General features: G+C 42.1%; 4 protein-coding genes across 5 annotated transcripts in view; all 4 read left to right on the top strand.

Moving 5' to 3' along the window:
* The first annotated feature begins 538 nt into the window (after nt 1–538).
* Nucleotides 539–27,135, top strand: part of LOC118555229 (protocadherin gamma-C4) — a 192,607-nt gene continuing 166,010 nt past the window's right edge. Inside the window, exon 1 of one of the 2 annotated variants that reach the window (XM_078067398.1) lies at nt 539–605. In XM_078067398.1, the coding sequence (XP_077923524.1) occupies nt 603–605 (3 nt within the window). In that variant the 5' untranslated portion in view covers nt 539–602. Of the gene's footprint in view, nt 606–25,980; nt 26,115–27,135 lie in introns of those variants that run through there. The other variant, XM_078067396.1, reaches the window with a different exon arrangement.
* Nucleotides 7,120–9,764, top strand: LOC144378762 (protocadherin gamma-A1-like). The gene has a single exon (XM_078066493.1). It carries the CDS (start codon nt 7,329–7,331, stop codon nt 9,762–9,764), a length of 2,436 nt encoding a protein of 811 aa, XP_077922619.1. The 5' UTR covers nt 7,120–7,328.
* On the top strand, nt 15,593–18,268 carry LOC144378769 (protocadherin gamma-A2-like). Its single transcript, XM_078066492.1, has one exon. It carries the CDS (start codon nt 15,809–15,811, stop codon nt 18,266–18,268), a length of 2,460 nt encoding a protein of 819 aa, XP_077922618.1. The 5' UTR covers nt 15,593–15,808.
* LOC144378802 (protocadherin gamma-A3-like) lies at nt 20,611–26,115 on the top strand. The gene is made up of 2 exons (XM_078067401.1): nt 20,611–23,227; nt 26,035–26,115. The coding sequence occupies exons 1-2, from the start codon at nt 20,804–20,806 to the stop codon at nt 26,104–26,106; spliced, it is 2,496 nt and encodes an 831-aa protein (XP_077923527.1). The 5' UTR covers nt 20,611–20,803; the 3' UTR covers nt 26,107–26,115.

The following is a 27,135-nucleotide window of genomic DNA, read 5'->3' as shown; positions in this document are numbered from 1 at the left end:
CCCCCCAAAACCCTCAGTTTGATTGCTGGAGGCCATAGCCTCTCATGGAGAGAATATCCGTTATCTTAAAAACCAGATAGTCTAGAGCAGCTCCGTCCAATAGAAATATATTGTGAGCCACAGATTAAAGCCACTGATGTGATCTTAAATTATCTAGTAACCACATTAAAGTGGTAAAAAGAAACGTGAAATTCATTTCAATAATTTTATTTACCTTAATGCAAACTATCATTTCCACATATAATCAATGTAGTAATTATTAATGATACATTTTACATTCTTATTTTGTCCTAAATCTTCAAAACCTGGTGTGTATTTTACACTTACAGCACATCTCAATTTGGACTAACCATATTTCAAATGCCCAGGGGCCACATGTAGCTGGTGGTTACTGTATTGGACAGTGCGATTCAAGTAATGTGCCTTCTAGGCATGATAGAATCATGACCTGGGACAAATTGTTTTCCTCCTAATTTTGGAGAACGATCATTTATTTATACTTTTTCTGTTGTTCTTTCAGCTTTGCCCTCATTTGTAAACTTCTAAAGTCTGTGGTCACAAGAAATCTGCCAGCAGTAACCAGGGAACTTCCTTCCTTGTCCATGGTAAGTTCAGAGAGTGGCTCCGCCAACCAAAGTTCATCTTCCAATCTGATTGCACCAATTAAGATCATATACCTATCCCTGGCACAATAATAGTCACCAGGAGACTACCCTGAGCCATACCATTTTCAGTATGGTGGGGAGGAGGTGACATTTGGTAATGTCTGAAGACATTTTTGATTGTCACAACTATGGGAGTGGGTCTACTTGTATCTAGTGTGTAGAGGCCAGGAATGCTGCTAAATATCCTACAATACACAGAACAGCTTTCTTCCCCACAACAAAGAGTTATCTGACTCAAGATAGTACCATGGTTGAGTCATCTTATCAAGTCTATATTCCTAAGTAAACTCGCAAGAGGAATGAGACTATCATTATTGGTTTAGATCTATTAGAACCTATTATAACTATGAATAAGGTTTAGCTTCCCGTTTCAGAGGATGGGCCTCTAAACTAAAAAACAAAATGTCAGAAGAGAGCAAAGGGCATGGATAACTGTCTTAGTCCATTTGGGATACTGTAACAAAATACCATGAACTGAGTGGCTTGTAAACAACAGAAATTTATTTCTTAGTTCTGGAGCCTGAGAAGTTGGAGATAAAGGTGCCAGCTGATTTGGTGTCTGGGTGAGGGCAAGCTTCCGGGTTCATAAACCGCAGTCTTTTTACTGTAACTCACATGGTGGAAGGGGTGAGGGAGTTCTCTGCAGCTTCTTTTACAAAGCACTAAAGCCATTCATGAGGACTGCACCCTCATGACCTAATCACCTCCCCAAAGCCCTACCTCCAGATACCATCACACTAGGGATTAGGTTTCAACGCAAGAATTTTGAGGGGACACAAATACCAGTCTATATAAGCTACCAGTAGTATCCATGAAAGAGCTGATTATTTGGGGGGTTATAATGGCATATGTGTAATTCCAAAAAAGTTACAAGTGGACAATAAGCACATGAAAAGATGCTCACATCATTAATTGTTAGGGAAATGCAAACCAAAACAATGAGATACCACTTTACACCCATTAGGATGGCTACTATGAAAAACCCAAAATATATAAATGTTGATGGGGATGTGAAATATTTGAAACCCTTGTGCATTGTTGGTGGGAATGTAAAATGGTACAGCCACTGTGGAAAACAGTGTGCAATTTCCTCAAAAAATCAAAAATAGAATTACCATATGATTCAGCAATTCCACTTCTCGGTATATACCCAAAAGAATTGAAAGCAGAGTCTCAAAGAGACATTTCTACACCCATCCTCATAGCAATATTATTCATAGTAGCTAAAATTTAGAAGTAACCCAAGTATCCATCAATAGATGAATGGATAAGCAAAATGTGGTCTACATACAATGGAATATTGTTCAGCCTTAAAAAGGAAGGAAATTTTAACATATGCTACAACACAGATGAACTTTAAGGATATTATGCTATGGAAATACACCAGTCATAAAATGATAAATACTGCTTGATTCCACTTGTATGAGGTATTTAGAGTAGCCAAAATCATAGAAAGTAGATGGTGTTTGCCAGGGGCTGGAGAGAGTGGAGAATGAAGAGTTATTAGGTAATGGGTATGGGTTTCAGTCTTACAAGATGGAACCTCCACAAGGGTTCTGGAGATGGATGGTAGTAATGGTTGCACAACATTATGAATGTATTTTAATACCACTGAACTGTGCCCTTAAAATTGTTTAAAAAGTGGTTAAAATGTTAAATTTTATGTTATGTGTATATTACCACAATAAAAAAGAAAAAAGTATTATGTACTTAACAAAGTATGAGTAGTCGTCAAATATGATATAATAATTATATAATTACTGGTGATTTTATTTTTTTTACCTGCTTTTTTTTTATTATGTCATGTTAATCACCATACATTACAACATTACATCATTAGTTTTTGGTGTAGTGTTCCATGATTCATTATTTGCGTATAACACCCAGTGCTCCATGCAGAACGTGCCCTCTTTAATACCCATCACCAGGCTAACCCATCCTCCCACCCCCCTCCCTTCTAGAACCCCCAATGTGTTTTTCAGAGTCCATCGTCTCTCATGGTTCATCTCCCCCTCCGATTTATGACTGGTGATTTTAAATTTTTATCAGTATTTTCTACTTTTGTATAGTAAAAATTTTTTATTATAGAATTTACAGTAAGAATTTTTTTTGTAATGAAAAATTCTTTTTACAATAGATAATTTCTTGAGGAAAAATCTTTTTAAGGAAAAGAAGCTTCAGTAGTGTATTGTCCTCAAAAGGAAATACCGAGAGGGAAAATTCTGTATGAATTATTTTAGGTTGATGAATTTTAATAAAAGTGCTTGGTTTAAATGTTGTGAAAAGTCCATTTTTTAATATTTTGTCAAAAATAAATAATGACTTGCAGTCTTTGTCTAAAATAACTCCTGGAAATAAAGCAAATAGAGTCTCCTGACTGAGAAATAACATGCGGTAGATATAGTACCAGGCCTCTGGGTGCCGCTGTCTCCCAATCCGAGGCTAAAGTGAAACAAAGCAATCCATTGGCATTCTGACCCAGTGCTCCCCGCCGACTTGTGAAATGCGTCTGGAGTGGATTCCAAACACCTTCTCTCCCACCATCTTTTCCAAATATCTGGATCAGGAACGCCAGGATGTTTAATGACCCAGAGTGAAGTGCTGCCTTTTCTCTCCAGCGCACCTTTGTATTCTGAGAGCCACCATGGCAAGGTGTATTAAGATCTGAGAAGCAGCGTCAAGAAGAGGTAAGAAGACCTCTGCAGGGAAGGCGCACCGTGGGCAGGAAGCGGTTTCCCTTACTGATGTCTTTGTTCAGCCTAGTGAACTACACATCAGATGCGCTGCGAGATTCCAGAAGAAAAGCCAGTGGTTTAAAAGTGGAGAATCTGGGCAAAGATGTGCGTCTCGGTGATTGGAACTTCGGGTGAGTGCTGGGAAACCTCTACCGCCAGCGAGGACAGCAGGGAAGAACTCAAGAATGACAGGCTAGATCTAGCAGATATGCTAAAGGAAGTCTTTAGGCTCTTGAATCTGAAACCCTCCCTGGAAATCCCATAAATGCTTTTCATATAAATGTATTCTCCCTGGATATAAATAATTTATGGCTTTTAATACAGACATTTTGTTTTGAAAATTGTGGGAAACATCTTAAGAGTAGCATAGTTCACTCTTTAAACCTCAGTATGTTTGGATCCTGCAAGTAATTCTCTATGAATTTATCACATTAATTTTAATAGCCATCTCCCTAGTCCCCACAAGTAAAAGAGGTGACTAGGGCAGGAATGGACCAAAGGAATAGAGCTGCCACCACTTAGTGGTGGGGAGCAGTAGGAACAGCTCATGGCAAGATATAGGAGATGGATGCTAATGCCAGTCCTCCCATACTGAGCCACAAGGAGTACAGCGGAGCCTACCTGCCCTCTACCACATCCTCTGCATTCTTCAGGTGGTTCCCCACTGACTTAGATGACACCCTTAAGGTAGAGTTCCCCTACACTTACTACATAGTTTCACAGGGCATACAGCAAATATCTACCATCCAGTAACAATAGTACCATCTTTGATTTTGGAGCATGACAGTTGCATCATTCAGTAGAAGAGAAGATTGGAGGCAGTTTAAGGGCGCATTTAGAATCCTGATTGAAATGGAAGTTGAGAACTACAGTGCTGGGCAGACAACTTTCAGCTGGCTCTCCAGTCAAGGCAAGAACTCTGGTTGCCCAAGCCAAAACAATGGAGAGATAAAAGATATTATAGGAAGTAATAAACATACAAACAATTCACCTATAAGAATTACTATGGGGGCACCTGGGTGGCTCAGTCGTTAAGCCTTTGGCTCAGGTCCTGATTCGAGCCCCGCATCAGGCTCCCTGCTCCGCGGGAAGCCTGCTTCTCCCTCTCCCACTCCCCCTGCTTGTGTTCCCTCTCTCGCTGTGTCTCTCTGTCAGATAAATAAATAAAAATCCTTAAAAAAAAAAAAAAAAGAATTACTATGTAATTCTTTCTAAGCTACAGGCAGAAGGAATTCTAAGCTGGGAGCAGTACGTGAAGTACAATGTCACCACCAGAGCCACCAAGGACAGGCTCTCCCTCTCCTCCAGCACAAGCATCAGCCTGCATATCACCCCCATCAACAAAAATGCTCTTGTTCTCCAGCAGGCCTCTTATATGGCCCAAGAGAATGAGAACACCTGCTCAAAGCCTCCATCGCACACTTTAGTGCTTCTTACCCAGACGTGGGGCCCTCTGTGCCTATTTCTTCCTGACCAGCAACCCAGTACTGCGTGCGTCGTCAGCCAGCGTCAGGAAGTACAGAGCATGATGATGTTCACCGCAGGCTCCTTGTGATGGTGGACCACCACGGCGGAAATGCACAGGGAGCACTGTGCCGGGAGCTGCAGCCAGAAGTCATGCCCTCTTTGATGTGGCGCCATGCCCAGTGCAACTGGCTACCTGGTCACCAAGGTGGATGTCAACTGAAGAGCTTTGCCTGGCTATCCTATTACATGCTTCAGAGCAGCTAATTTGATTCTTCAGCCTAGGGAGGCACAAGAGTAAGATTAGCGCTGTGGTCCTGTGGGCAGCAGAGACGCTGCTCTACGGGGCTTGCTGGTCACTGCACACAATACCAAGTCATCATGCTATCGCTGGTCTTTGCCTACAGTTTAGAGAAGTTGCTGCCAGAACTCAGCAATGGCCTGGTACCTGCTGCCAGGCAGACAGAGCTACAGTTTTACCTGGTTGTGGCCTTGCCCTTTGTATCTGTGCTCTTCTCACAGTGCCTCTGGCCATCACCCTGGTCCTGTGAGGCTCCTCCAGCCCTACTTTCAGTCCGGTCTTTGGTCCAGGCCTAGATTTGGAGTTGCTTCTACTTCAAAATAACTCCTACTTCAAGTGAGATAGGTCCAGGCCTAGATTTGGAGTTGCTTCTACTTCAAAATAACTTCTACTTCAAGTGAGATTGGCCCTATTTCTACAATCTTTTTGTGGCTTCAGATATTGCAAAATCTTAATTTCTTTAACTCAAGAAACATCTTTTAACTGGATATTCTCTGTGGTGCCTGCACTGCAACCTTCAATATTACATTGGATTCAAATATTTACCTGTGAGTTTTAACACTTTTATTTTGTAAATATCCTGTTATAAATCAACTCTGCTTGGTGTTTGCTGTTGTTGGAGGAGGAGAAGCTCTACAAATTCACTTTCTAGTTTCTGTGTGTTTTTTAAATTTCTTTCGTTTGCCCAGACAGTCCCATTGGTGAAAAGTTTGTGCCTATGGTGTACATTCTAAAAACTTATATTTTCTACTAAAAAGTCCGTTCCTTGCAATATTTAAAGAGGTTCACTGAATCTTTAAGTTTCTGCCTTTGGACTCCATATACTTGTTTTGAGAAGCTGAGAAACCTATAGATTTGGTTACACAGGAATGGATATTCTCTTTCCAAGAACTATTATTGTGACCTTTGTTACCTTATTTTCTGGACCCTTCTCAGTCATGTCCATAGGCTGACTGCCAGTATCTGGCCCAATTTGTTCCAGAAATGTTAACCTCTGGAATGCAGAGAACATTCTTCCCTAACTTTTGGGTAAAGATAAATCACTCAAAGCCTCAAGACATTTTAGTTAGTAAACTTTTACTAATTTTTCAATGAGTAAAAGAAGGAAGGCAATCTAGTTTAAAAATCTTGCTATTAAGAAAACCAATTTCTCTTGGGGAAAATATTAAGTGTGATTTTAGGAGAATGCATATTATTTTAATGGCCTGTCTAAAAATAAAGATGTGTCCATTTCCTTTTCAGTTTTGAAGGAGAATATCACTACCTCTTGTGTCTCTTAAATTTGAAGTCTAAATTAGATACTCATGTGACATTTTCCAATGAAATTCCAAGAGCTCAGTGTTATTCTATTCAAAATATATTACCTTTGAGTGAATTAAAGGTCTTTTGAAATCCACATAGTACATAGACACTTCAGAAAAGAGAAAAAATAAGAATATGGGTAAAACATGTCCTTCAAAATTCAAAGGTTTCTGATAAGTATTCAAAGCACAATGGAAAGAAAATGGACAATCCAATCTAAAAGTTTATTTATACCCTAGTTTTTTCATTCTCCAGTCAAACGGCAGTTGCTCTTCTATGTGGCCTGAGAAACTGTCAAGTGGTCAAGATATACTAGAGAAGCAGAGGTATGATTTTTGTCCCCTGTGATTATATTACCTGAATAGCAAACAGAGAAAGCAGATAGCTTAGGTATACTGAGATTCTACTGTATATTGCAATTTAGTAACAGTTAGGTATGATTAATTAAATAAACATAGTAGTTTCTCATTTTCATACATATATTGTAGAATGAATAACTACTTCCTTGGCAATAAACTAAGACTTAAGGAAAGATAGATGAGGTTAACAAGAAGGCTAAGTTTCAATATTATCTAGGAGTGTAGTAACTGGTGAGGACTCTGGGCGCCGCTGTTCACCAGTCTGGGAGATACAGGCAGCGCGTGCGCACACACACCCCAAAAGAAAAAAGAAAAAAAATAGCTTCTTAGAACCTCCATCACCGCCAGATTGAAAACAGTCTCCCTGAAGCTTCCCAGACCCTACTTCTGGACCACTTTCCGCTCTGAAATCTCCCGAAAATTCGGTTAATTTAGGCTTAGAAGAACAGAGAAACAATACTCCTGGTACCAGACTGGGAGTAAACTACGAAGCGAGAGAGCAATGGTGATTCGGGGGAAGCAGCCCAGCTGCAGCGAGCTGTTCCTGCTGTGCCTTTTTCTGGGGCTGTCGTTGGAAGCTTGGGCCGGGAAGATCCGATACATGGTGCCAGAAGAGACAGACAAAGCTTTCTTCGTGGGCAACATCGCTGAAGACCTGGGGCTACAACCTCAGGAGCTCACAGAGCGCAGAGTTCGCATCATCTCTAGAGGTAGGACGCAGCTTTTTGCTTTGAACCCTCGAAGTGGCAGCTTGGTCACAGCGGGCAGGATAGACCGGGAGGAGCTCTGTGCTCAGAGTGTGCAGTGTCTAGTGAGTTTTAACATCTTGGTAGAGGATAAAATGAAGCTTTTCCCTGTTGAAGTGGAAATAATTGATATTAATGACAACGCTCCCCAATTTCAGTTAGATGAAGTGGAATTTAAAATGAATGAAATAACTACTCCAGGTACCAGGATCCCTCTACCTTTTGGGCAAGACCTTGATGTGGGTGTGAATTCACTACAGAGCTACCAGCTCAGCTCCAATCCTCATTTTTCCCTGGATGTGCAAAAGGGAGCTGATGGATCCCAACAACCAGAGATGGTGCTGCAGAGTCCCCTGGATAGGGAAGAAGAAGTTGTACACCACCTCCTCCTCACAGCCTCTGATGGGGGCAACCCAGTCCGTTCAGGAACCCTCCGCATTCATGTTCAGGTGGTAGATGCAAATGACAACCCTCCAGCATTTACTCAAGCACAGTACCACATGAGTGTCCCAGAGAATGTGCCGCTGGGCACTCAGCTGCTTATGGTCAAAGCTGCTGACCCAGATGAAGGAGCCAATGGGGAAGTAACATACTCATTTCACAATATAGACCACAAAATAGCCCAGATATTTCAGTTGAATTCTTACACAGGAGAAATATCAAATAAAGAAGCCCTAGATTTCGAAGAATACAAAATTTATTCAATGGAAATTCAGGCTCAGGATGGTGCAGGCCTCATGGCCAGAGCTAAGGTGCTGGTCAAAGTTCTGGACATAAATGATAATGCCCCAGAGGTGACCATGACCTCTGTCACCACTTCAGTCCCAGAAAACTTTCCTCCTGGAGCTATAATTGCTCTTATCAGTGTGCATGACCAGGACTCTGGAGACAATGGTGACACTACATGTTCCATTCCTGGAAATCTACCCTTTAAATTAGAAAAGTTGGATGATAATTATTACCATTTAGTGACAGAAAGAACTCTGGACAGAGAAATTACCTCCAGGTACAACATCACAGTAACAGCAACAGATCAGGGAACTCCAGCTCTATCTACTGAAACCCACATTTCACTGCAAGTGACAGATATCAATGACAATCCCCCTGTTTTTCCCCAGGACTCCTACTCTACCTTCATTCTGGAAAACAATCCCCGAGGTGCCTCCCTCTTCTCTGCAACAGCCCATGATGCCGACAGCAATGAGAATGCACTAGTCACTTACTCCTTGGTGGAGGACACCATCCAGGGGGCGCCTCTGTCTTCGTATGTTTCCATCAACTCAGACACTGGCGTTTTATATGCCTTGCGATCCTTCGACTATGAGCAGTTCCGGGACCTTCAACTGAGAGTGATGGCGTGTGACAGCGGGGACCCGCCTCTCAGCAGCAATGTGTCGCTGAGCCTGTTTGTGCTGGACCAGAACGACAACGCTCCCGAAATCCTGTACCCCGCCCTCCCCACCGATGGTTCCACCGGTGTGGAGCTGGCGCCCCGCTCCGCAGAGCCCGGCTACCTGGTCACTAAGGTGGTGGCGGTGGACAGAGACTCTGGCCAGAACGCCTGGCTGTCCTACCGCCTGCTCAAGGCGAGCGAGCCAGGGCTCTTCGCGGTGGGGCTGCACACGGGCGAGGTGCGCACGGCGCGGGCCCTGCTGGACAGAGACGCGCTCAAGCAGAGCCTGGTGGTGGCGGTGCAGGACCACGGCCAGCCCCCTCTCTCGGCCACCGTCACGCTCACCGTGGCCGTGGCCGACAGCATCCCGGACATCCTGGCGGACCTGGGCAGCATCAGGACCCCCGCCGACCCAGGCGATTCGGACCTCACGCTGTATCTGGTGGTGGCGGTGGCGGCAGTCTCGTGCGTCTTCCTGGCCTTTGTCATCGTGCTGCTGGCGCTCAGGCTGAGGCGCTGGCACGCGTCGCGTCTGCTCCAGGCTTCCGGAGGCGGGCTGGTGGGCGTGCCGGCCTCGCACTTTGTGGGCGTGGACGGGGTGCGGGCTTTCCTGCAGACCTATTCCCACGAGGTCTCCCTGACCGCGGACTCGCGGGAGAGTCACGTGATCTTCCCCCAGCCCAACTACGCGGACACGCTCATCAGCCAGGAGAGCTGTGGGAAAAGCGAGCCTCTTTTGGTAACTCAGGATTTACTTGAAGACAGAAAGGAAACATTTTCTCAGGTAAACTTTTTGTAAATTTATCTAGGTAAAAAGAATTACTGAGTTTACTTACTGTCACTCTTTACTACTAACAGTTCTAATAACTACTACTAATAACTACTACTAATAACACATATTTTTGTAGATTTCTATTTACAGATTCTGGGAAATTATTAAATGTTTATATCCCAGTATAATTATAATTGCCTTTTCATAGAAAAGGAGACTGTAAATAACTATAATGTAGGTGGTTGGGATGAAGAGTATGTGTGAGGTGCTATCTTGGTTGTGGAAAGAGCACCGCATCAGAAACAAGAAGATATGACTTCTAATATTTTCTTGCTTTCCTCTGGCCAAATAATTTAATTTTTCTTGTTTTACCATTCTCTTATCTGGCAAGGATAAGGCTTAACTAGAAAAGATCCACCAATATTTTTTTTAAGGTTTTATTTATTTTTGACAGAGGGAGTGTGTGTACAAGCAGGGGAAGCAGCAGGCAGAGGGAGAGGGAGGAGCAGGCTTCCCGCTGAGCAAGGAGCCCCATGTGGGGCTCGATCACAGGACCCTGGGATCATGACCTGAGCTGAAGGCAGACGCTTAACTATCTGAGCCACCCAGGGCTCAGACGCTTAACTATCAGATCCACCAATATTTATGTGACTGATAATGTTTTCCAATTTCTCTCAGTTATAAATACTAATTTATCCCTAAATTTAATATAAATGTCATCTGGCAAGGCCTGTTTTATCTGGGGACATTTGAAGAGGTAAAGGTTGTCTAAAGTATTATTTTTAGTTGTGTTAGGATTAAATTATAGGAATATATATAGGTTGTGATTTTTTGTTGAATATCTTAGCCCTTTGTTTCATCTTTTATTTTGAGATATTTTATGTATTCTGAAGAATACATTAGATGTTTAAGTAACTTATGAAATGAGGTAATAAAATGAATGACAGAAAATTTACTATGCAACTTGAGAAGTAGTTTCAAAGCCTCCTGAGTTGTATATTATGCCTATAATGGAAGCGACTAACAAAAACCAAGTATATAGTCCATTTTAATGTGTGTGTTAACTCTTCTCAAGAAATGTATCATAAGGGAGTAAGTCCATGCTTTGACAAACTTACTCTACTCCAATAAATTAAAGAGATATACAAACAATAAAAAGAAGAAATAGAAAGCATGGTAAGGCACAAATAAAAGATAAAATATATACATGGGCCAAAGATGGAACAGAAAGTGGTGGGCCAGGATAAAGCTGTGGGAATTCCAGTCTTGGCTTAGATGCAGGCATTGACGGTCAGGAGGTTGTTCCAGCATTGTAACAGGGACAAAGTGCTTCAGGCTAAACAAGGAACCTGAGCCAGACTTACTACAGACTTACTACTTAAATCTAAAATAAGCAGTTTGGCCCCTCAGCTAGCTAAAACAGGGAGAAATTGCATTAAAATGCTGCCTACAAATTCCTGTGGTCCTGACTTTTTGCAACCTGCAGACCAAAGGAGAGAAGTGGATACAGATGCTGGCTTGAGAAAATGAACAATAAGTCTCTTAGACATGAGCTGTAATATTCACAGTACTACTGCTGCACACCATTAAGACCTACTTATGGCCTAGGACCTGCAATAAAAACAATTTCAAAACCATAAGAGACAAAACCCTCAACCCAGGAGGGAGGGAGAGGGAGAGAAAGTAGAAGAGAAAGAGCAATTAAGAAACTCTTCCACTTAAAATAAATCTACAAACCAAAATGTTGAAACATTGTCTTCTGGAGTTATTGTTGCTAATGAGATACTTTCAACAAATTGTCATTATCTTTAAGGTATCTCTGTTTTCTGTCTGATGGCTTTTAAAAAATTTCTCTCATCCTTGCTATATGTCTAAGTGTTGATTTTTTATTTTTATTTTCTGTTTGGAGTACATTCTCAATCACATAAGTTATTTCATGCGGCACCTGGGTAGCTCAGTTGGTTAAGCATCCACTCTTGGTTTCAGCTCAGGTCATGACCTCAGGGTCCTGGGATGGATCCCTCTGGTGAGCTCCACGCTCAGCGGGGAGTCTGCTTGAGGATTCTCTCTCTCCCTCTCCTTCTGCCCCTCCCCGTGTGCATGTGCTTTTTCTCTCTCACACAAATAAATAAATCATCAGCTATTTCAATTCTGGATTTTCTCAGCTCCTGTTAATTTAAAATTTTGCTTTTATGCATATATAAATGAGCTAAGTTTACCTATTAAAATACAGAGATTACCAAGTTGGATGATTTTTTAAATCCATCTATATTCTGCCGACAAGATACATGCTTAAAACAAAATTACATTGAAGTAATGAAAATAAAAATATATATGTACACACACAAAAGAAAGCAGTCATGTCAATTTTAATATAACAGCAAAGTAGTGTTCAAGACAACAAACATTAATGGTTATTTTTTTAATGAACTGATCATAGTTACAAAAAAACAGACAAACAAAAAGATATAAAAAAATATAAGCTCCCATCACTGAACAATATAGCTTTGAAAATAATACCAGGAGATTTAAACTTAATTCCATAAGAAATACTATACCCCACAGCTCAGAATTACTAAGCATACAGAATATTTGAACAACAGAATCTCTAAGCTTGATCTAATAAATCTGTACAGAATCCTATGCACAACAAATACAGAATAGCCATTCTTTACATGAATATATGGAATCTACAGCAATTTACTACATAGTCATCACAAAAACAGGAGCAAATTTCAAAGTACCAATAATCTACATGCCTTATAACATGTACTTAATTCACAAAGCTGGGGTGGGGAAAATAGGGAGAGGTAGGTAAAAGGATACAAACTTTCAGCAGTAAGATGAATAAGGCCTGGGGTCCCTGGGTGGCTCAGTCGTTAAGCGTCTGCCTTTGGCTCAGGTCATGATCCCAGGGTCCTAGGATGGAGTCCCACATCGGGCTCCCTGCTCGGTGAGCCTGCTTCTCCCTCTCCCTCTGCCTGCCTGTCTGCCTGCTTGTGATCTCTCTCTCTGTCAAATAAATAAAGAAGATCTTTAGAAAAAAAGAAGAAGGCCTGAGTATCTACTGTATAACATGGAGACTACAGTTGATAATATTGTATTGTATTGTATAATAGAAATTTCTTCAGAGAGAACTTCAATGTTCTCACACATACAAAGAAGTAAATATTTGAGGTGATGGATGTGTTAATTAAATCAATAGGGGGAATCCTTTCACAATGTATGCATATATGATATCATTACATTGTACACTTTAAATATCTTACAATTTTATTTATTAATTATACCTCAATAAAGCTGAAAAAATTACAAAGCAAACATTTAAAAATAGTAAAAGGAAACAAAAAAGAAGTTTGGACACTTAAATCTATACCCCTAAATTACTCTTGGATTTAAAAAAATCACAATGGAAATGAGAACTATATAGAAAGGAACAAAAATTAAAATATTATTTAAAACTCTGGAATACAGGGACACGTGGCTGGCTCAATCAGTTGAACATGCAACTCTTGATCTCAGGGTCATGAGTTTGAGCCCCATGTTGGATGTGGAGCCTACTTAAAATAAAATAAAATAAAATAAAAAAATAAAATAAAATAAAATAATAAAAAAAATAAAATTGTGGAATACAGCTAAAAGAGTACCTAGGGGTAAATTTATAGACAAATAAAATAACTGAAAGCAAAACTAATTATTTAAAATAAGTGAATTTAGCAAGACACTCAAGAAACAAGGCAAACAAAAACCATTGTATCAGCATGAACTTTAAGAAAATAATAGGAAAAATAACAAAGCTAAGAGTATAAATTATTAATGTACAAACAAGGAAGAATTCTGATGATGAAGCAATTAAAAGCAGACAATAAAAGTCATACTGAGACCAGTGGGGAGAAATTAAAATTCTGTCAAGTCCAATGCTAGGACTAATATAGAATAGGCAGATGGCATGACTAAAATTCTTTTTAAAGATTCTACAAGAAAACCCCAAATTCTGATTAAAAACAAAGACTTGGACAAGAAGAAAGAAAACAACTTAATTCAAAGCAAGAAGCATGAGTAGGAAATAATATACAGAGTAAAACCAGCTATTATCAAAAACAAAGAACAGGTAAGTCTTTAGATAGCTGCAGTAAGGGATGTTGAACAGTTATTTAATGAGACTTGAAAGCATCAAAACGATGTTGATGAAAAGATTTTTAAAATCTAAAAAAGTAGAGGCCCTACTAGAAAACAAGGTGAGTTGATACCACTTGTTTCCAATTTTTTCCATTCTCAGAGGAACGGATAAAAGCTAAAATGAAAAAAATTCAACAAGGAAGAAACCAAAAGATAAACAGACTGAAGTGAGACCAGAAGTGGGCAATTTCATTTAAGAATGTTGATTCAAAATCTTAATTAAGATATTATCAAACCTTATCTACCATATATTTAGAAATAATATTTATAACTTATGACTAAGTAGGGTTTATTTTCGGGATGCAAGGATATTCCAATATAAGAAAATCTAATAATGCAAAACTCCATATTAAGAGATTAAAGATAAAAAGCTACATATTCATTTAAATAGAGGCATAATAAAGCTCTTGAGAATATTCAACACATGATTAAAATCGTTTAGCTAAATAGGAATTGAAGGAAACATCCTTAACCTGATAGAGTACCTATCAAAAATGTATATGACTACCAAAGGAATCTACAGATTCAGTGCAATCCCTATCAAAATCCCAATGATTTTTTTGGCAGAAATAGAAAAAAAATCCATTCTAAAATTCATATGAAGTAGCAAGGAACCTCAAATAGCAAAAACAATCTTGAAAAAGAAGAACAGGGGTGCCTGGGTGGCTCAGTCAGTTAAGCATCTGCCTTCAGCTCAGGTCATGATCTCAGGGTCCTGGGATCAAGCCCCAGGTCAGGCTCCCTTCTCAGTGGGGAGTCTACTTCGCCCTCTCCCTCTGACCTTCCTCTTTGCTTGTGCTCTCTCTCTCAAATAAATAAACAAAATCTTTAAAAAGAAAAAGAACAAAGAACAATCCCCTTCACTTTCCTTAATGTTCCATGTGGCCTTTCACCTCCAAGCATTTGTACTGAAGTTCTAGAACACTACTCCAGACTCTTCTTCACCCATTCCTACCCTTTCGGAGTCATCTTCAATAATGTCTTGGAAAAGTTCTGACCCCTGGATCTAGGTTGGATACCCTTCTTATGTACCTCTTTCCATTGCCCAGTGTTTCCCACCTTTGTAGCAGTTAACATATTCTATTAAAATACTCTATTTAGTTTTCTGTGTCCTCGCCTATTCTGTAAGCTGCCTGAGAACAAGGACTGTGTTCATCAGGTTCACCATTTCTTTCTCCAGCATCAATCAGGCAAAGTGCCAGGTATATAATAGTCACCTAATTAAGTGTCTGATAATTCAATTTTTTAAAATACAGATGTTGAAGTTAAATTCTAAGGCACCAAGCACAGAAATGCAAAATATATGACCTTAGAAGATAATGTAGCTAATGTTCTAAAGTTGATCTTACTGCCTTTGAATATAAAACAAGAAGTTGGAGATGTTTGGAGCAAGGGCATCAGTAGCCTTGATGAATGCCTTGAGTGTTCAGTAGTAATACTTTCCTAGCAACTACTATCAAGGTCACATTTGTATACACATTCTTATTAATTCTGAGAAAAAGACTTTGAAAGAGCTACTTCTAAGGTATCTTAAAACTAAGATTCTTCAAAGCAACTTGAAAGTCACAAAGCTAACAAGCAAGAAATAACTTGGGTTTGCCTTAGAGGGTGCAGAAATTACTTAGGCCTCTGAGCGTCGCTGCTGCCCACCTTAGAAGTAAAAGCCTGCAAGACAATCAGTCCAACATTCCGGCTCCCACAACAAAAAGGGCTGGGCATTTGGCCCCCAAGCTTCCGGACAGGAAAAAAAAAATCAGTTCAGAAGCTTAAAGTTCTCTCTACAGTGACCTGGGTCCTGTGAATGCTGGTCCCCTCAGACCCTGAGGAATAAAGACTGGAATCTTGCACTGGACGCTGGAAGTTGCCTGGGAGAGAAGATTGCAGCAGAAGAAATGGCGGCTCTGCAAAAGTTGCCACAACGCAGAAGGCTTATCCGGCTCTGCTTTCTTTTGGTCGTCTTGTGGGAGGTCGGAGCTGGGCAGATGCACTATTCTGTGCCAGAAGAGATTGACAAAGGCTCCTTCGTGGGTGACATCGCCAAGGACCTGGGGCTGGAGCCCCCTGCACTGGCAGAGCGTGGAGTCCGCATCATCTCCAGAGGTAGGTCGCAGCTTTTTGCTCTGAATCCGAGAAGTGGCAGCTTGGTCACCGCGGGCAGGATAGATCGGGAGGAGCTCTGCGCTCAGAGCACGCGGTGTCTGGTGAATTTTAACATACTCCTGGAAGACAAATTGAACATTTATTCAGTAGAGGTGGAAATAACAGATATTAACGATAATGCCCCTCGCTTTGGAGTAGAGGAACTAGAGCTAAAAATAAGTGAAATGACTACGCCAGGATTCCGAATTCCCCTAAAGTGTGCGCATGATGCGGACGTAGGAGAAAACACCCTTCAGAAGTACGAACTGAACCCAAATGACCACTTCTCCCTGGATGTGCGAAGCGGAGTGGATGGGAACAAGCACCCTGAGCTGGTGCTGGAGCTCGCCCTGGACCGCGAGGAAAAAGCCATTCACTACCTCCTCCTTGTGGCTTTGGATGGGGGTAGTCCGGTCCGATCTGGCACCTCCCGCATCTGTGTGACCGTCCTGGATGTGAACGACAACGCCCCTATATTTACACAGCCTGAGTACCGTGTAAGTGTTCCTGAGAATATGCCCGTAGGCACCTGGATACTCACAGTGACTGCCACTGACACAGATGAGGGATACAATGCCCAAGTGGCATATTTTCAAGAGAAAACCTTGGGAGAAACCCCAGAGGTATTTGAGCTTGAGTCGACATCTGGAGATATAACAATCACAAAGAGTCTAGATTTTGAGGATGCCAAAGTCCATGAAATTGATATTGAAGCTCAGGATGGTCCGGGCCTTCTGACCAGGACAAAGGTTATTGTGACAGTTCTGGATGTGAATGACAATGCCCCAGAATTTTACATGACATCTGCTACTAGCTCAATTCCTGAAGACTCTCCCCCAGGAACCATAATTGCACTTTTCAATGTACATGACAGAGACTCTGGGCAGAATGCATTTATCACATGTTCACTCCCCGAGAACCTTCCTTTCAAGTTAGAAAGATCAGTGGACAATTACCACCGACTGGTTACAACCAGAGCCCTTGACAGGGAACAGTTTTCCTTTTATAACATCACTGTGACTGCTAAAGATGGAGGGGAACCATCTCTGTCCAAGGATGCTTACATTTTGTTGCAGGTGGCAGACATCAATGACAACCCACCCACCTTCCCCCACATGTCCTACTCTGCCTACATTCCTGAAAACAACCCCAGAGGTGCCTCCATCATTTCTGTGGCGGCCCATGACCCTGACAGTGACGATAATGCCCATGTAACTTATTCTTTGACTGAAGACACTCTTCAGGGTGCACCCCTGTCCTCTTATATCTCCATCAACTCTGACACCGGTATCGTGTATGCGTTGCGCTCCTTTGACTATGAGCAGTTCCAGGATTTGCAGCTGTGGTTGACTGCGTGGGACAATGGGAACCCGCCCCTCAGCAGCAACGTGTCATTGAGCATATTCGTGCTGGACCAGAACGACAACGCTCCCGAAATCCTGTACCCCGCCCTCCCCACCGACGGTTCCACAGGCGTGGAGCTGGCGCCCCGCTCCGCAGAGCCCGGCTACCTGGTCACTAAGGTGGTGGCGGTGGACAGAGACTCGGGCCAGAACGCCTGGCTGTCCTACCGCCTGCTCAAGGCGAGCGAGCCAGGGCTCTTCGCGGTGGGGCTGCACACGGGCGAGGTGCGCACGGCGCGGGCCCTGCTGGACAGAGACGCGCTCAAGCAGAGCCTGGTGGTGGCGGTGCAGGACCACGGCCAGCCCCCTCTCTCGGCCACCGTCACGCTCACCGTGGCCGTGGCCGACAGCATCCCGGACATCCTGGCGGACCTGGGCAGCATCAGGACCCCCGCCGACCCAGGCGATTCGGACCTCACGCTGTATCTGGTGGTGGCGGTGGCGGCAGTCTCGTGCGTCTTCCTGGCCTTTGTCATCGTGCTGCTGGCGCTCAGGCTGAGGCGCTGGCACGCGTCGCGTCTGCTCCAGGCTTCCGGAGGCGGGCTGGTGGGCGTGCCGGCCTCGCACTTTGTGGGCGTGGACGGGGTGCGGGCTTTCCTGCAGACCTATTCCCACGAGGTCTCCCTGACCGCGGACTCGCGGGAGAGTCACGTGATCTTCCCCCAGCCCAACTACGCGGACACGCTCATCAGCCAGGAGAGCTGTGAGAAAAAGGATTTTCTATCAGCACCGCAGTCTTTACTTGAAGATAAAGAAGAAACATTTTCTCAGGTAAATTCCCTTCACAATATACTTAGTAGCTATTACTAAAATAAACATTTATTTACTTAGCTGCCTCCATTGTTTACCACATCTTTTCTATTTTTCATATTTCCTTGTGAATATATCAATTCTTAGGAAATGAGTCCTGGTGAACTATTTCTCAATAGTTCTAAGTGTTCACACCCTGTAAGGGGAAGAGGGGCTAGAATCATTGTATCATGAGTATAAATCAGGAGTTAGTATCGGGTGAATATTATTTAGGTCATCAAAGAACATTCCATTAGGAACTGGTATATCTGGTTTCTCATACTTTCTTTCCCATCCCTGGACAAATCATCTCATCTACCTGGGTCAGTAATTCTTTCTGTCTTAAAAATATGAAGGTTGAGGGGCCCCTGGCTGGCTCAGTCAGTGAACCATGGGAGTCTTGATCTGGGGGTCATGAGTTTGAGCCCTATGTTGGGGGTAGAGTTTACTTTTTAAAAAATAAAATAAAAAGATATTTTTTAAAAATGAAAGTTGAATTTTATCTTTACTCAAATGCTTTAAAATTCATTGTTTTTGTTTTATATTTTAATCTATGAGTAATGAAACACTTTAGTTTCTTCTCACTCAATTTTAATATTTTTCCTTCAGTTTGGCAGTGAGGTTCTTCATTTTATTTGATTTGTATGACCTTCCCTATTTAAAAAATGGAAATTTAGAAATAAATATGCTTCACTGTGTTTTAGGAAGGTATGTCATAGTATCTCAGCTTAGCTAAAAATCCTACTGACTTCTAAAGTAGTTGTTGCTTAACAGCTACTACTTCAAAGTGATTGAATTATTGTTTGCTCTATAATAAATGGATAGTGTAATAGTAAATATGTTTCTCTTTGATGTTTTTATTTTTTCATATCTGGAAACCACATTTACTTCCAAACATTAAAAATAATATATATCTTCAAGGGATTCAGAGACCATATCAAATAATTGTCCCTAAAAATGCTCCTTATACATTTCTCCTCTCAAAGATTCCTAACCATAGCAGTGTTAAAAATATTTCCAGTCCCTCACCTAACCTTAGTCTCCCTCACAACCACTGTATTCCTTCCTTATTCCTTTTTTCAAGTTGGTTTTTAGTATGTTCGTTATGTTTTTAATAATGAAGAACAAAGACTACACTAATATTCTATATAAATGGGATCATTTTAAATTTTGATTTGGAAGTAATCATATACTAACCGAGTCTTATGTTTAATGGTATTATCATCTTTCAAGGTGCTGTGATTTTTTATTATACTTAAGGGCATTTGAGGAGAGCTGATCTAAGCCAATGTGTCTCTTGTGTTTTATTACTATTACATAATTCTCTAGGAGATAAAACTGAAACTTATTGTGGAATAATACATCATAACATCTTTACTTCTAGGTAATAAATAAGGTATAAACTGAGAAAAATTAAAGACAGAGTTCCTTATAGTGTTTATACTATCTCTTCATAAGAATAAATGCCTTATGGATAAGTTTATAACAGTACATGCTTGAAATGACAAATATATTTCTATTTCTGTGCTTGGAGAGAAAAACAAATACAGAGAAAGCATTTCTGGAACACAAAACAAAAGTTTATCTCTACTAGTTTCAGTTTGGGTCTTTAAAAAACACCCTCACTCTAGATTTAGGCAAAGTGAACTACTTCCAGTACCCTGAAGTTCTTTGGTTTCTTTCTCACATCTAGACATTGCCATACTGTTCTCTCTCTCACATCCAGGCCTTTTCCCTGATCCACTCCTGTCATGTTTCTTGGGAGAGCCTTTGCTAACCTCCAAGGCCAGGTTGGAGGCCCTCCCATCACCTTTGGCTTCGCCCATTTTGGTAGCTTTCTCAATGCACTGGAATTCCTTGTTTGATTGTATCTTCATAGCTTTGGGGGGGGGAGTGGTTATGTTCATATCATTTACCTTAAATCCCCACATATCGTCTAACATCCAATTATATTTTTAATGAATGGGTTAAATTAAAATATTGAAACTAAGATGTCAGGCTATCAAGGACAAACTTCGATAAATATAATTATAAATATGACTGATTTTTTTTGTGGTTTTTAAATTTTGAACATTTCAAAACAGTAACTCCAGCATATTTAAAGCAATATTAGTGGTGTTAAGGTTAGAGCATGGCTTCCCAAGGAAGTTGAAGTTACATACTTTAACATATAGCAATTCAGCGGTGGGAAATAGACATCAGTCCCATTACCTCTGATAAAGATGATTTCAGGTGTTGGGAAACTTTAAATTACTAACTTGGGTTTGTCTGAGAGGGTGCAGTAAACCATTAGACCTCTGAGTGTCGCTGTTGACCATTCAAGGAGGAAAACGGAGCTTGAGCGCTAGTCCACCATTTCCTTGTTCCTAAAAAGCAAAGAACCAGTCAGAATCCAGAAGATCCGAGGCTGCTACAAAGCTCAGTTTGTCAGTCAACCAGCTCTGTGACACATAAATTAGGACCATAAAAGCCTTAGTTCCTTGAGAAAAAATAAGATTTGAGTCCGTCGTGGGCACTTGGAACCGAATTCACAGAAAATAATTCACCAAAGAGGAAATGACAAAATATCTGAGATTCAAACACCGCAGAGGACTGACCCTGCTGTGCATGCTTCTGGGGACGCTGTGCAAGACTGGATCCGGGCAGATCCACTACTCAGTGCAGGAGGAGCTGGACAAAGGCTCCTTTGTGGGCAACATCTCCAAGAACCTGGAACTCGAGCCCTGGGAGCTGGCGGAGCATGGAGTCCGCATCGTCTCCAGAGGTAGGACGCAGCTCTTTGCTTTGAACCTGCAAAGCGGCAGCTTGGTCACGGCAGGCAGGATAGACCGGGAGGAGCTCTGCGCTCAGAGCGCACTGTGTCTGGTAAAATTTAACATCCTGGTTGAAGACAAATTGAAAATTTTTGAAGTAGAAATAGAAATTAAAGACATTAATGATAATGCTCCTGATTTTCTAACAGAGGAATTGTTAATAAAAATTGGTGAACTAACGGCTCCTGGAACTCGATTTCCACTTAAGACTGCATTTGACCCAGATGTGGGCATGAACTCCCTTCAGAACTACCACCTCAGCCCCAATGACTACTTTTCCCTGGCTGTGAAGCATGTCTCTGATGGGGCCAAGTACCCAGAGCTGGTGCTGGAGAGGGCTCTGGACCGTGAGCAAAAGAAAGTTCACCAGCTTGTCCTCATTGCTTCTGATGGTGGAAACCCTGTCCTCTCTGGCAACTTGTGCATCCAAGTGGTAGTTCTGGATGCAAATGACAACCCACCAGTATTTACTCAACCTGAATATCAAGTAAGTGTTCCGGAGAACTTGCCAGTGGGTACCACGCTGCTCACGGTGAATGCCACTGACCCTGACGAAGGATTCAATGCTCAAGTGTCCTATATTCTAGATAAAATGCCTGGGAACGTCGCTCAGATGTTTGATCTCAATTCAGTGACTGGAGATATATCAATTTTTAAAAGTCTAGATTATGAGGATGCTACATTCTATGAAATTAAAATTGAAGCACAAGACGGACCTGGTCTCCTTTCAAGAGCTAAGATATTAGTCACAGTTCTGGATGTGAATGACAACGCCCCAGAAATTATAATCACTTCTCTTACTGGATCAGTCCCAGAAGAGGCTACTGCTGGAAGAGAAATTGCCCTTATCAATGTGCACGACCGGGATTCTGGGCAAAATGGGCAAGTCACAGTTTTTGTCCTGGGAAATATGCCATTTAATTTAGAAAAATCAATAGACCAATATTACCGCTTAGTGACAGCCAGATCTCTAGACCGTGAACAGGTGTCTGAATATAACATCACTCTCAGAGCCACAGATGGAGGAAATCCCCCACTGTCCACGAGTACTCATATCACTCTGCGTGTTGCAGACATCAATGACAACCCGCCTGCCTTCAGTCAGTCCTCCTACTCTGCCTACATTCCTGAAAACAACCCCAGGGGAGCTTCCATCTTCTGTGTGACCGCCCAGGATCCTGACAGTATCCACAATGCCCACATCACTTATGCACTGACTGAGGATACTATCCAGGGAGCGCCTCTCTCCACCTATGTCTCCATCAATTCTGACACCGGTGTCCTGTATGCGCTCCGTTCCTTTGACTATGAGCAGGTTAGAGACCTACAGCTATTGGTGACAGCCAGTGACAGTGGGAACCCTCCACTCAGCAGCAACGTGTCATTGAGCATATTTGTGCTGGACCAGAATGACAATGCGCCCGAAATCCTGTACCCTGCCCTCCCCACCGACGGTTCCACAGGCGTGGAGCTGGCGCCCCGCTCCGCAGAGCCCAGCTACCTGGTCACCAAGGTAGTGGCGGTGGACAGAGACTCGGGCCAGAACGCCTGGCTGTCCTACCGCCTGCTCAAGGCGAGCGAGCCAGGGCTCTTCGCGGTGGGGCTGCACACGGGCGAGGTGCGCACGGCGCGGGCCCTGCTGGACAGAGACGCGCTCAAGCAGAGCCTGGTGGTGGCGGTGCAGGACCACGGCCAGCCCCCTCTCTCGGCCACCGTCACGCTCACCGTGGCCGTGGCCGACAACATCCCAGACGTCCTGGCCGATCTGGGCAGCATCAGGACCCCCGCCGACCCAGACGATTCGGACCTCACGCTGTATCTGGTGGTGGCGGTGGCGGCAGTCTCGTGCGTCTTCCTGGCCTTTGTCATCGTGCTGCTGGCGCTCAGGCTGAGGCGCTGGCACGCGTCGCGTCTGCTCCAGGCTTCCGGAGGCGGGCTGGTGGGCGTGCCGGCCTCGCACTTTGTGGGCGTGGACGGGGTGCGGGCTTTCCTGCAGACCTATTCCCACGAGGTCTCCCTGACCGCGGACTCGCGGGAGAGTCACGTGATCTTCCCCCAGCCCAACTACGCGGACACGCTCATCAGCCAGGAGAGCTGTGAGAAAAGTGAGTCCTTCCTGGTATCTCAAGATTTACTGGAAACGAAAGGAGACCCCAACCTACTTCAGGTAAGTTTATTTCTTTCTTGGAATACTATGAAGAACAATTATGCCAGTGTGGCTAATATAAAGATTTAATGCACATTTATTTGAAAATAAAACAATGTGGTAGTCCTTAGTTCTGTTGCTTAAGTATCTGTTTCTTCTTCTGGGCCTATGGTAGAGCTGATCTTCCTGACCTGGTTATGACTGAATGGGCCTAAGTAACCAGTTCTGGCCAATATATTGTAAATGGAAGTAATATGTGCCTCTCCCTGGAGGAAGCTCCTGTTGGCATTGTAAGAATTTCCAGATCTCTAAGTTATTTTTTGAAATTGTGACTGTTGCTTCTACCTGAGTGCTTGAACAACTATATCAAGAGAAGTGCTCTGTGGTTGTCATACATTGGTGTGTATACCTGTGATAAATAGACTTTTTTTCATTTTAACTTCTTGTGATTTGAAATTTGTCACTCCAACCTACTTAGCTTATCCTGAGTGATATAAATAAAAATATAAATATTAGGTATTTTAGGCTCCTGTAAAATGATGCTTGCTCTTTCCAAGCCAGGCCACACTCTTTTCATCTCAATGACATAAAAACTGTTGAGTAAAAATATATACAGCTTGGTCAAGTGGTTTTACTTGGCCTGTATTCCCTACTGTGTATACCTAAAGCATGTGTGGGTGTATGTGTGCATTCATATTGATTTCAGCCTTTTGTCTGAAGGTGGGGAGGTCAATTGCCTAAACTGATATGAGTCTTGGAGGGACATTTCTTGTCCTTTGAGAAGGATTTTTAAAAATGCAAGGAGAGATGTCTCAGCCTCAGCAGGACATTTCCAGATCAGCTACTCCAACAATAAAATAGAGTCCTACAACTTTCTTGAGCCAGAAATTGTTGGCCCATTTTGAAATTTATGAAATTATTTTCACCTATGAAATCACCTCAGAGAGTCATCCAAAATGAGACCAAAATATATTTCATTAGATTTCAAATAAAGGAACATCTCTCTCCCTCAATATATTAGAAAGAGATATATTCAAGAGTGTGAGATGCAGGGCTTGAGCAAAATAACTGAGAGCAGGGAAAGGTGTATTTTCACTCAAACATGCAAATACATCACAGAAAAAAGGCACATGATCTTCAAAATGTCTTCTTTAAGGAAAAATCTTTAGGATGTGATGAAGTGATATTAGTATCACTTTCCTCATAATGAGAAAAATTACTAAATGGGTAGTGCCGGGGAATTTTAGATGCTCAAAGGGAATTTTCTAAGAATCTTGATAAAACAAAGCCTACATAAATGTTGTCAAAGTGTACAGAGAGTACAAAGGCAGTACAATTTCCATCTACTTGTATAGATAATGAAAGGTCTCAGACATTCCATTTCACTAAAAAGGATTTTCTTAAGGATGGGCAAGAATTCATTACAATAGAAAGGGGAACAGCAAAAGGACCAGAAAATATAAATTCATGACGTAGAGAAAACAATGAAAATAATGTCTTAGGAAAACAGATAATAGTCTGTTCTGACCGGAGTGTAATGTGAGTATGTATTATTCTACTGCAAAACAGTAGAATAAATCATTACATTGGTATCTAATTTGGTAGTGCATTTGAAATAAAGGTATTTGTTTTAGTTACCCAAGATGAGTTCAAGATTACAGGGTAAGTTCCAAAATTGAGTATCTAAGGACTCTCAACACCTCTCCAAGATTTACCAGTGGTCAAGTCAAATTCATTATACTTATTAATGGTATAAATCAGCTGGAGCTGAGTATTGGCATTATGGAGTATTGCATATACATTCATATAGTAAAAAGCACTGATTTCATAAAAATAAATATGGCATTCACAAGATTGAGCGGTATAAAAGCATGTGTACTAAATTGGTTGCTTTTTAAAAAGATTTTATTTATTTATTTGACAGAGAGACACAGCGAGAGAGGGAACACAAGCAGGGGGAGTGGGAGAGGGAGAAGAAGGCTTCCCATGGAGCAGGGAGCCTGATGCAGGACTTGATCCCAGGACCCTGGGATCATGACCAGAGCCAAAGGCAGATGCTTAATGACTGAGCCATCCAGGTGCCCCTAAATTGGTCACTTTAACAAAATATCAGGCTGTGCTGTACTTAATGGGAAGATTTCCTATGCTTTTAAAAAATGAGCAATACATTAAAATAAGTCTAGGGTCTTGATTCACTCTTTTTTTGCAGACTGTATCTTTGGAAAGTATTACTGAATTGATAAAGTATTTATGGAGAGAGTTAAAATACTATATTAGGGAGGTTATGGATTTTACAAAAATGTAAAGATCATAGTTCACTAAAATGTGGATAAAAAGCCAGTAACTTATTTGGTTACATCCATACTAGCCATGCCAGTGTTCATAAATACAGTGAAATAATTGATATTTTTGCCCCCAAAACTGAAAAACTAGTTGTAAGCCTGGTGAAATTTTTTAATGCAAAAAAGAATGTAAAATGATAGCAATGCTTATGAAATGATAAAAAGTAGAACATATCAAATTTAGAGGGAAAATATGAATACTTGGTTTTTCCAACAATTACACAAGGTACATATAGATTCAAGAACTTACACGTTGAGGGTAAATGGCTGGACAATATGCAGTTCTCCCAGACAACCTCCGGGCGCCGCTGTTGACCAAAGGGAAGAAAGGTTCTCAATTCTGCGGGAGAGTTGGGCAGTGTTTTCCAGCTTTGACCTGCGCACATCAAAACGCGGAGGCGGCGCTTGTGCACCCACCAACTCAAGTCCTACCCTCAAATCACAAAAGTCCAGGTGCTGGCACTGATTTTTTTTTAAACATCCCAGAGACATCCTGAAAAGAAGCTTCCCAGGGAGTTCAAAAAATGCAAAGAAGCTCCAGAAAAGCTGAACCGATGAAAATTCAGGTACTGTTTCTCTTCCTGCTGTCTTTGTTGTGGGGGGCTATCTCCCAGCAAATCCAATACGCTATTCCGGAGGAGCTGGCCAGGGGCTTGCGGGTGGGGAACCTCGCCAAGGACCTGAAGCTCAGTGTCCAGGAGTTGTCAGCTCGAAAACTGCGGGTTAGTGCAGAAAATTTCTTCAGTGTGAGTGCAGAGAGTGGGGATTTGTTAGTGAACGGTAGGATAGATCGAGAGGAAATTTGTGGGAGGAAATCTGAGTGTGCACTAGAATTTGAAATGGTTGCTGAAAATCCAATGAATGTTTTCCACGTGATTGTTGCAATCCAAGATATTAACGACAATGCACCGCGTTTCACCGCAAAAGGCATTGACTTGGAAATCTGCGAGTCAGCCTTACCAGGTGTAAAATTCCCTCTGGATTCTGCACAAGATGCAGATGTAGAAAGTAACTCACTGAAGATATACACTATCAACTCCAGTGAACACTTCTCTGTGACAACGAAGGAAAGTCCTGATGGAAGTAAATACCCAGAATTACTGCTGGAAAAACCTCTGGACAGAGAACAGCAGAGCTCCCACCAGTTAATCCTGACCGCCATGGACGGTGGAGACCCTCCACTAAGTGGCACCACCCAGGTCCGGATTCAGGTCACCGATGCCAATGATAATGCTCCAGTGTTCAGCCAGGAAACATACAGAGTTAGCCTCCAAGAAAATGTGCCCTCGGGGACCTCTGTGCTCCAAGTGATGGCCACTGACCAGGACGAGGGTGTTAATGCAGAGATCACCTATGCCTTCCTCAGTGCCCCAACAAGTACCAGCCTCCCCTTCAATCTCAATCCAAATACTGGTGACATTACAACCAATGGTACATTGGACTTTGAAAAGACGAGTAGATATATGTTGGTTGTAGAAGCCAAGGATGGAGGGGTGCACACGGCTCACTGTAATGTTCAGATTGAAATTGTTGATGAGAATGACAATGCCCCAGAGGTCACATTGATGTCCTATTCTAACCAGATTC

This window comes from Halichoerus grypus, chromosome 2 (genome assembly GCF_964656455.1).
Source record: "Halichoerus grypus chromosome 2, mHalGry1.hap1.1, whole genome shotgun sequence".
NCBI classification, from domain to species: domain Eukaryota; kingdom Metazoa; phylum Chordata; class Mammalia; order Carnivora; family Phocidae; genus Halichoerus; species Halichoerus grypus.
The sequence above is the reverse complement of the archived record's forward strand: the minus strand, read 5'-3'. Positions and strand labels throughout refer to the sequence as shown.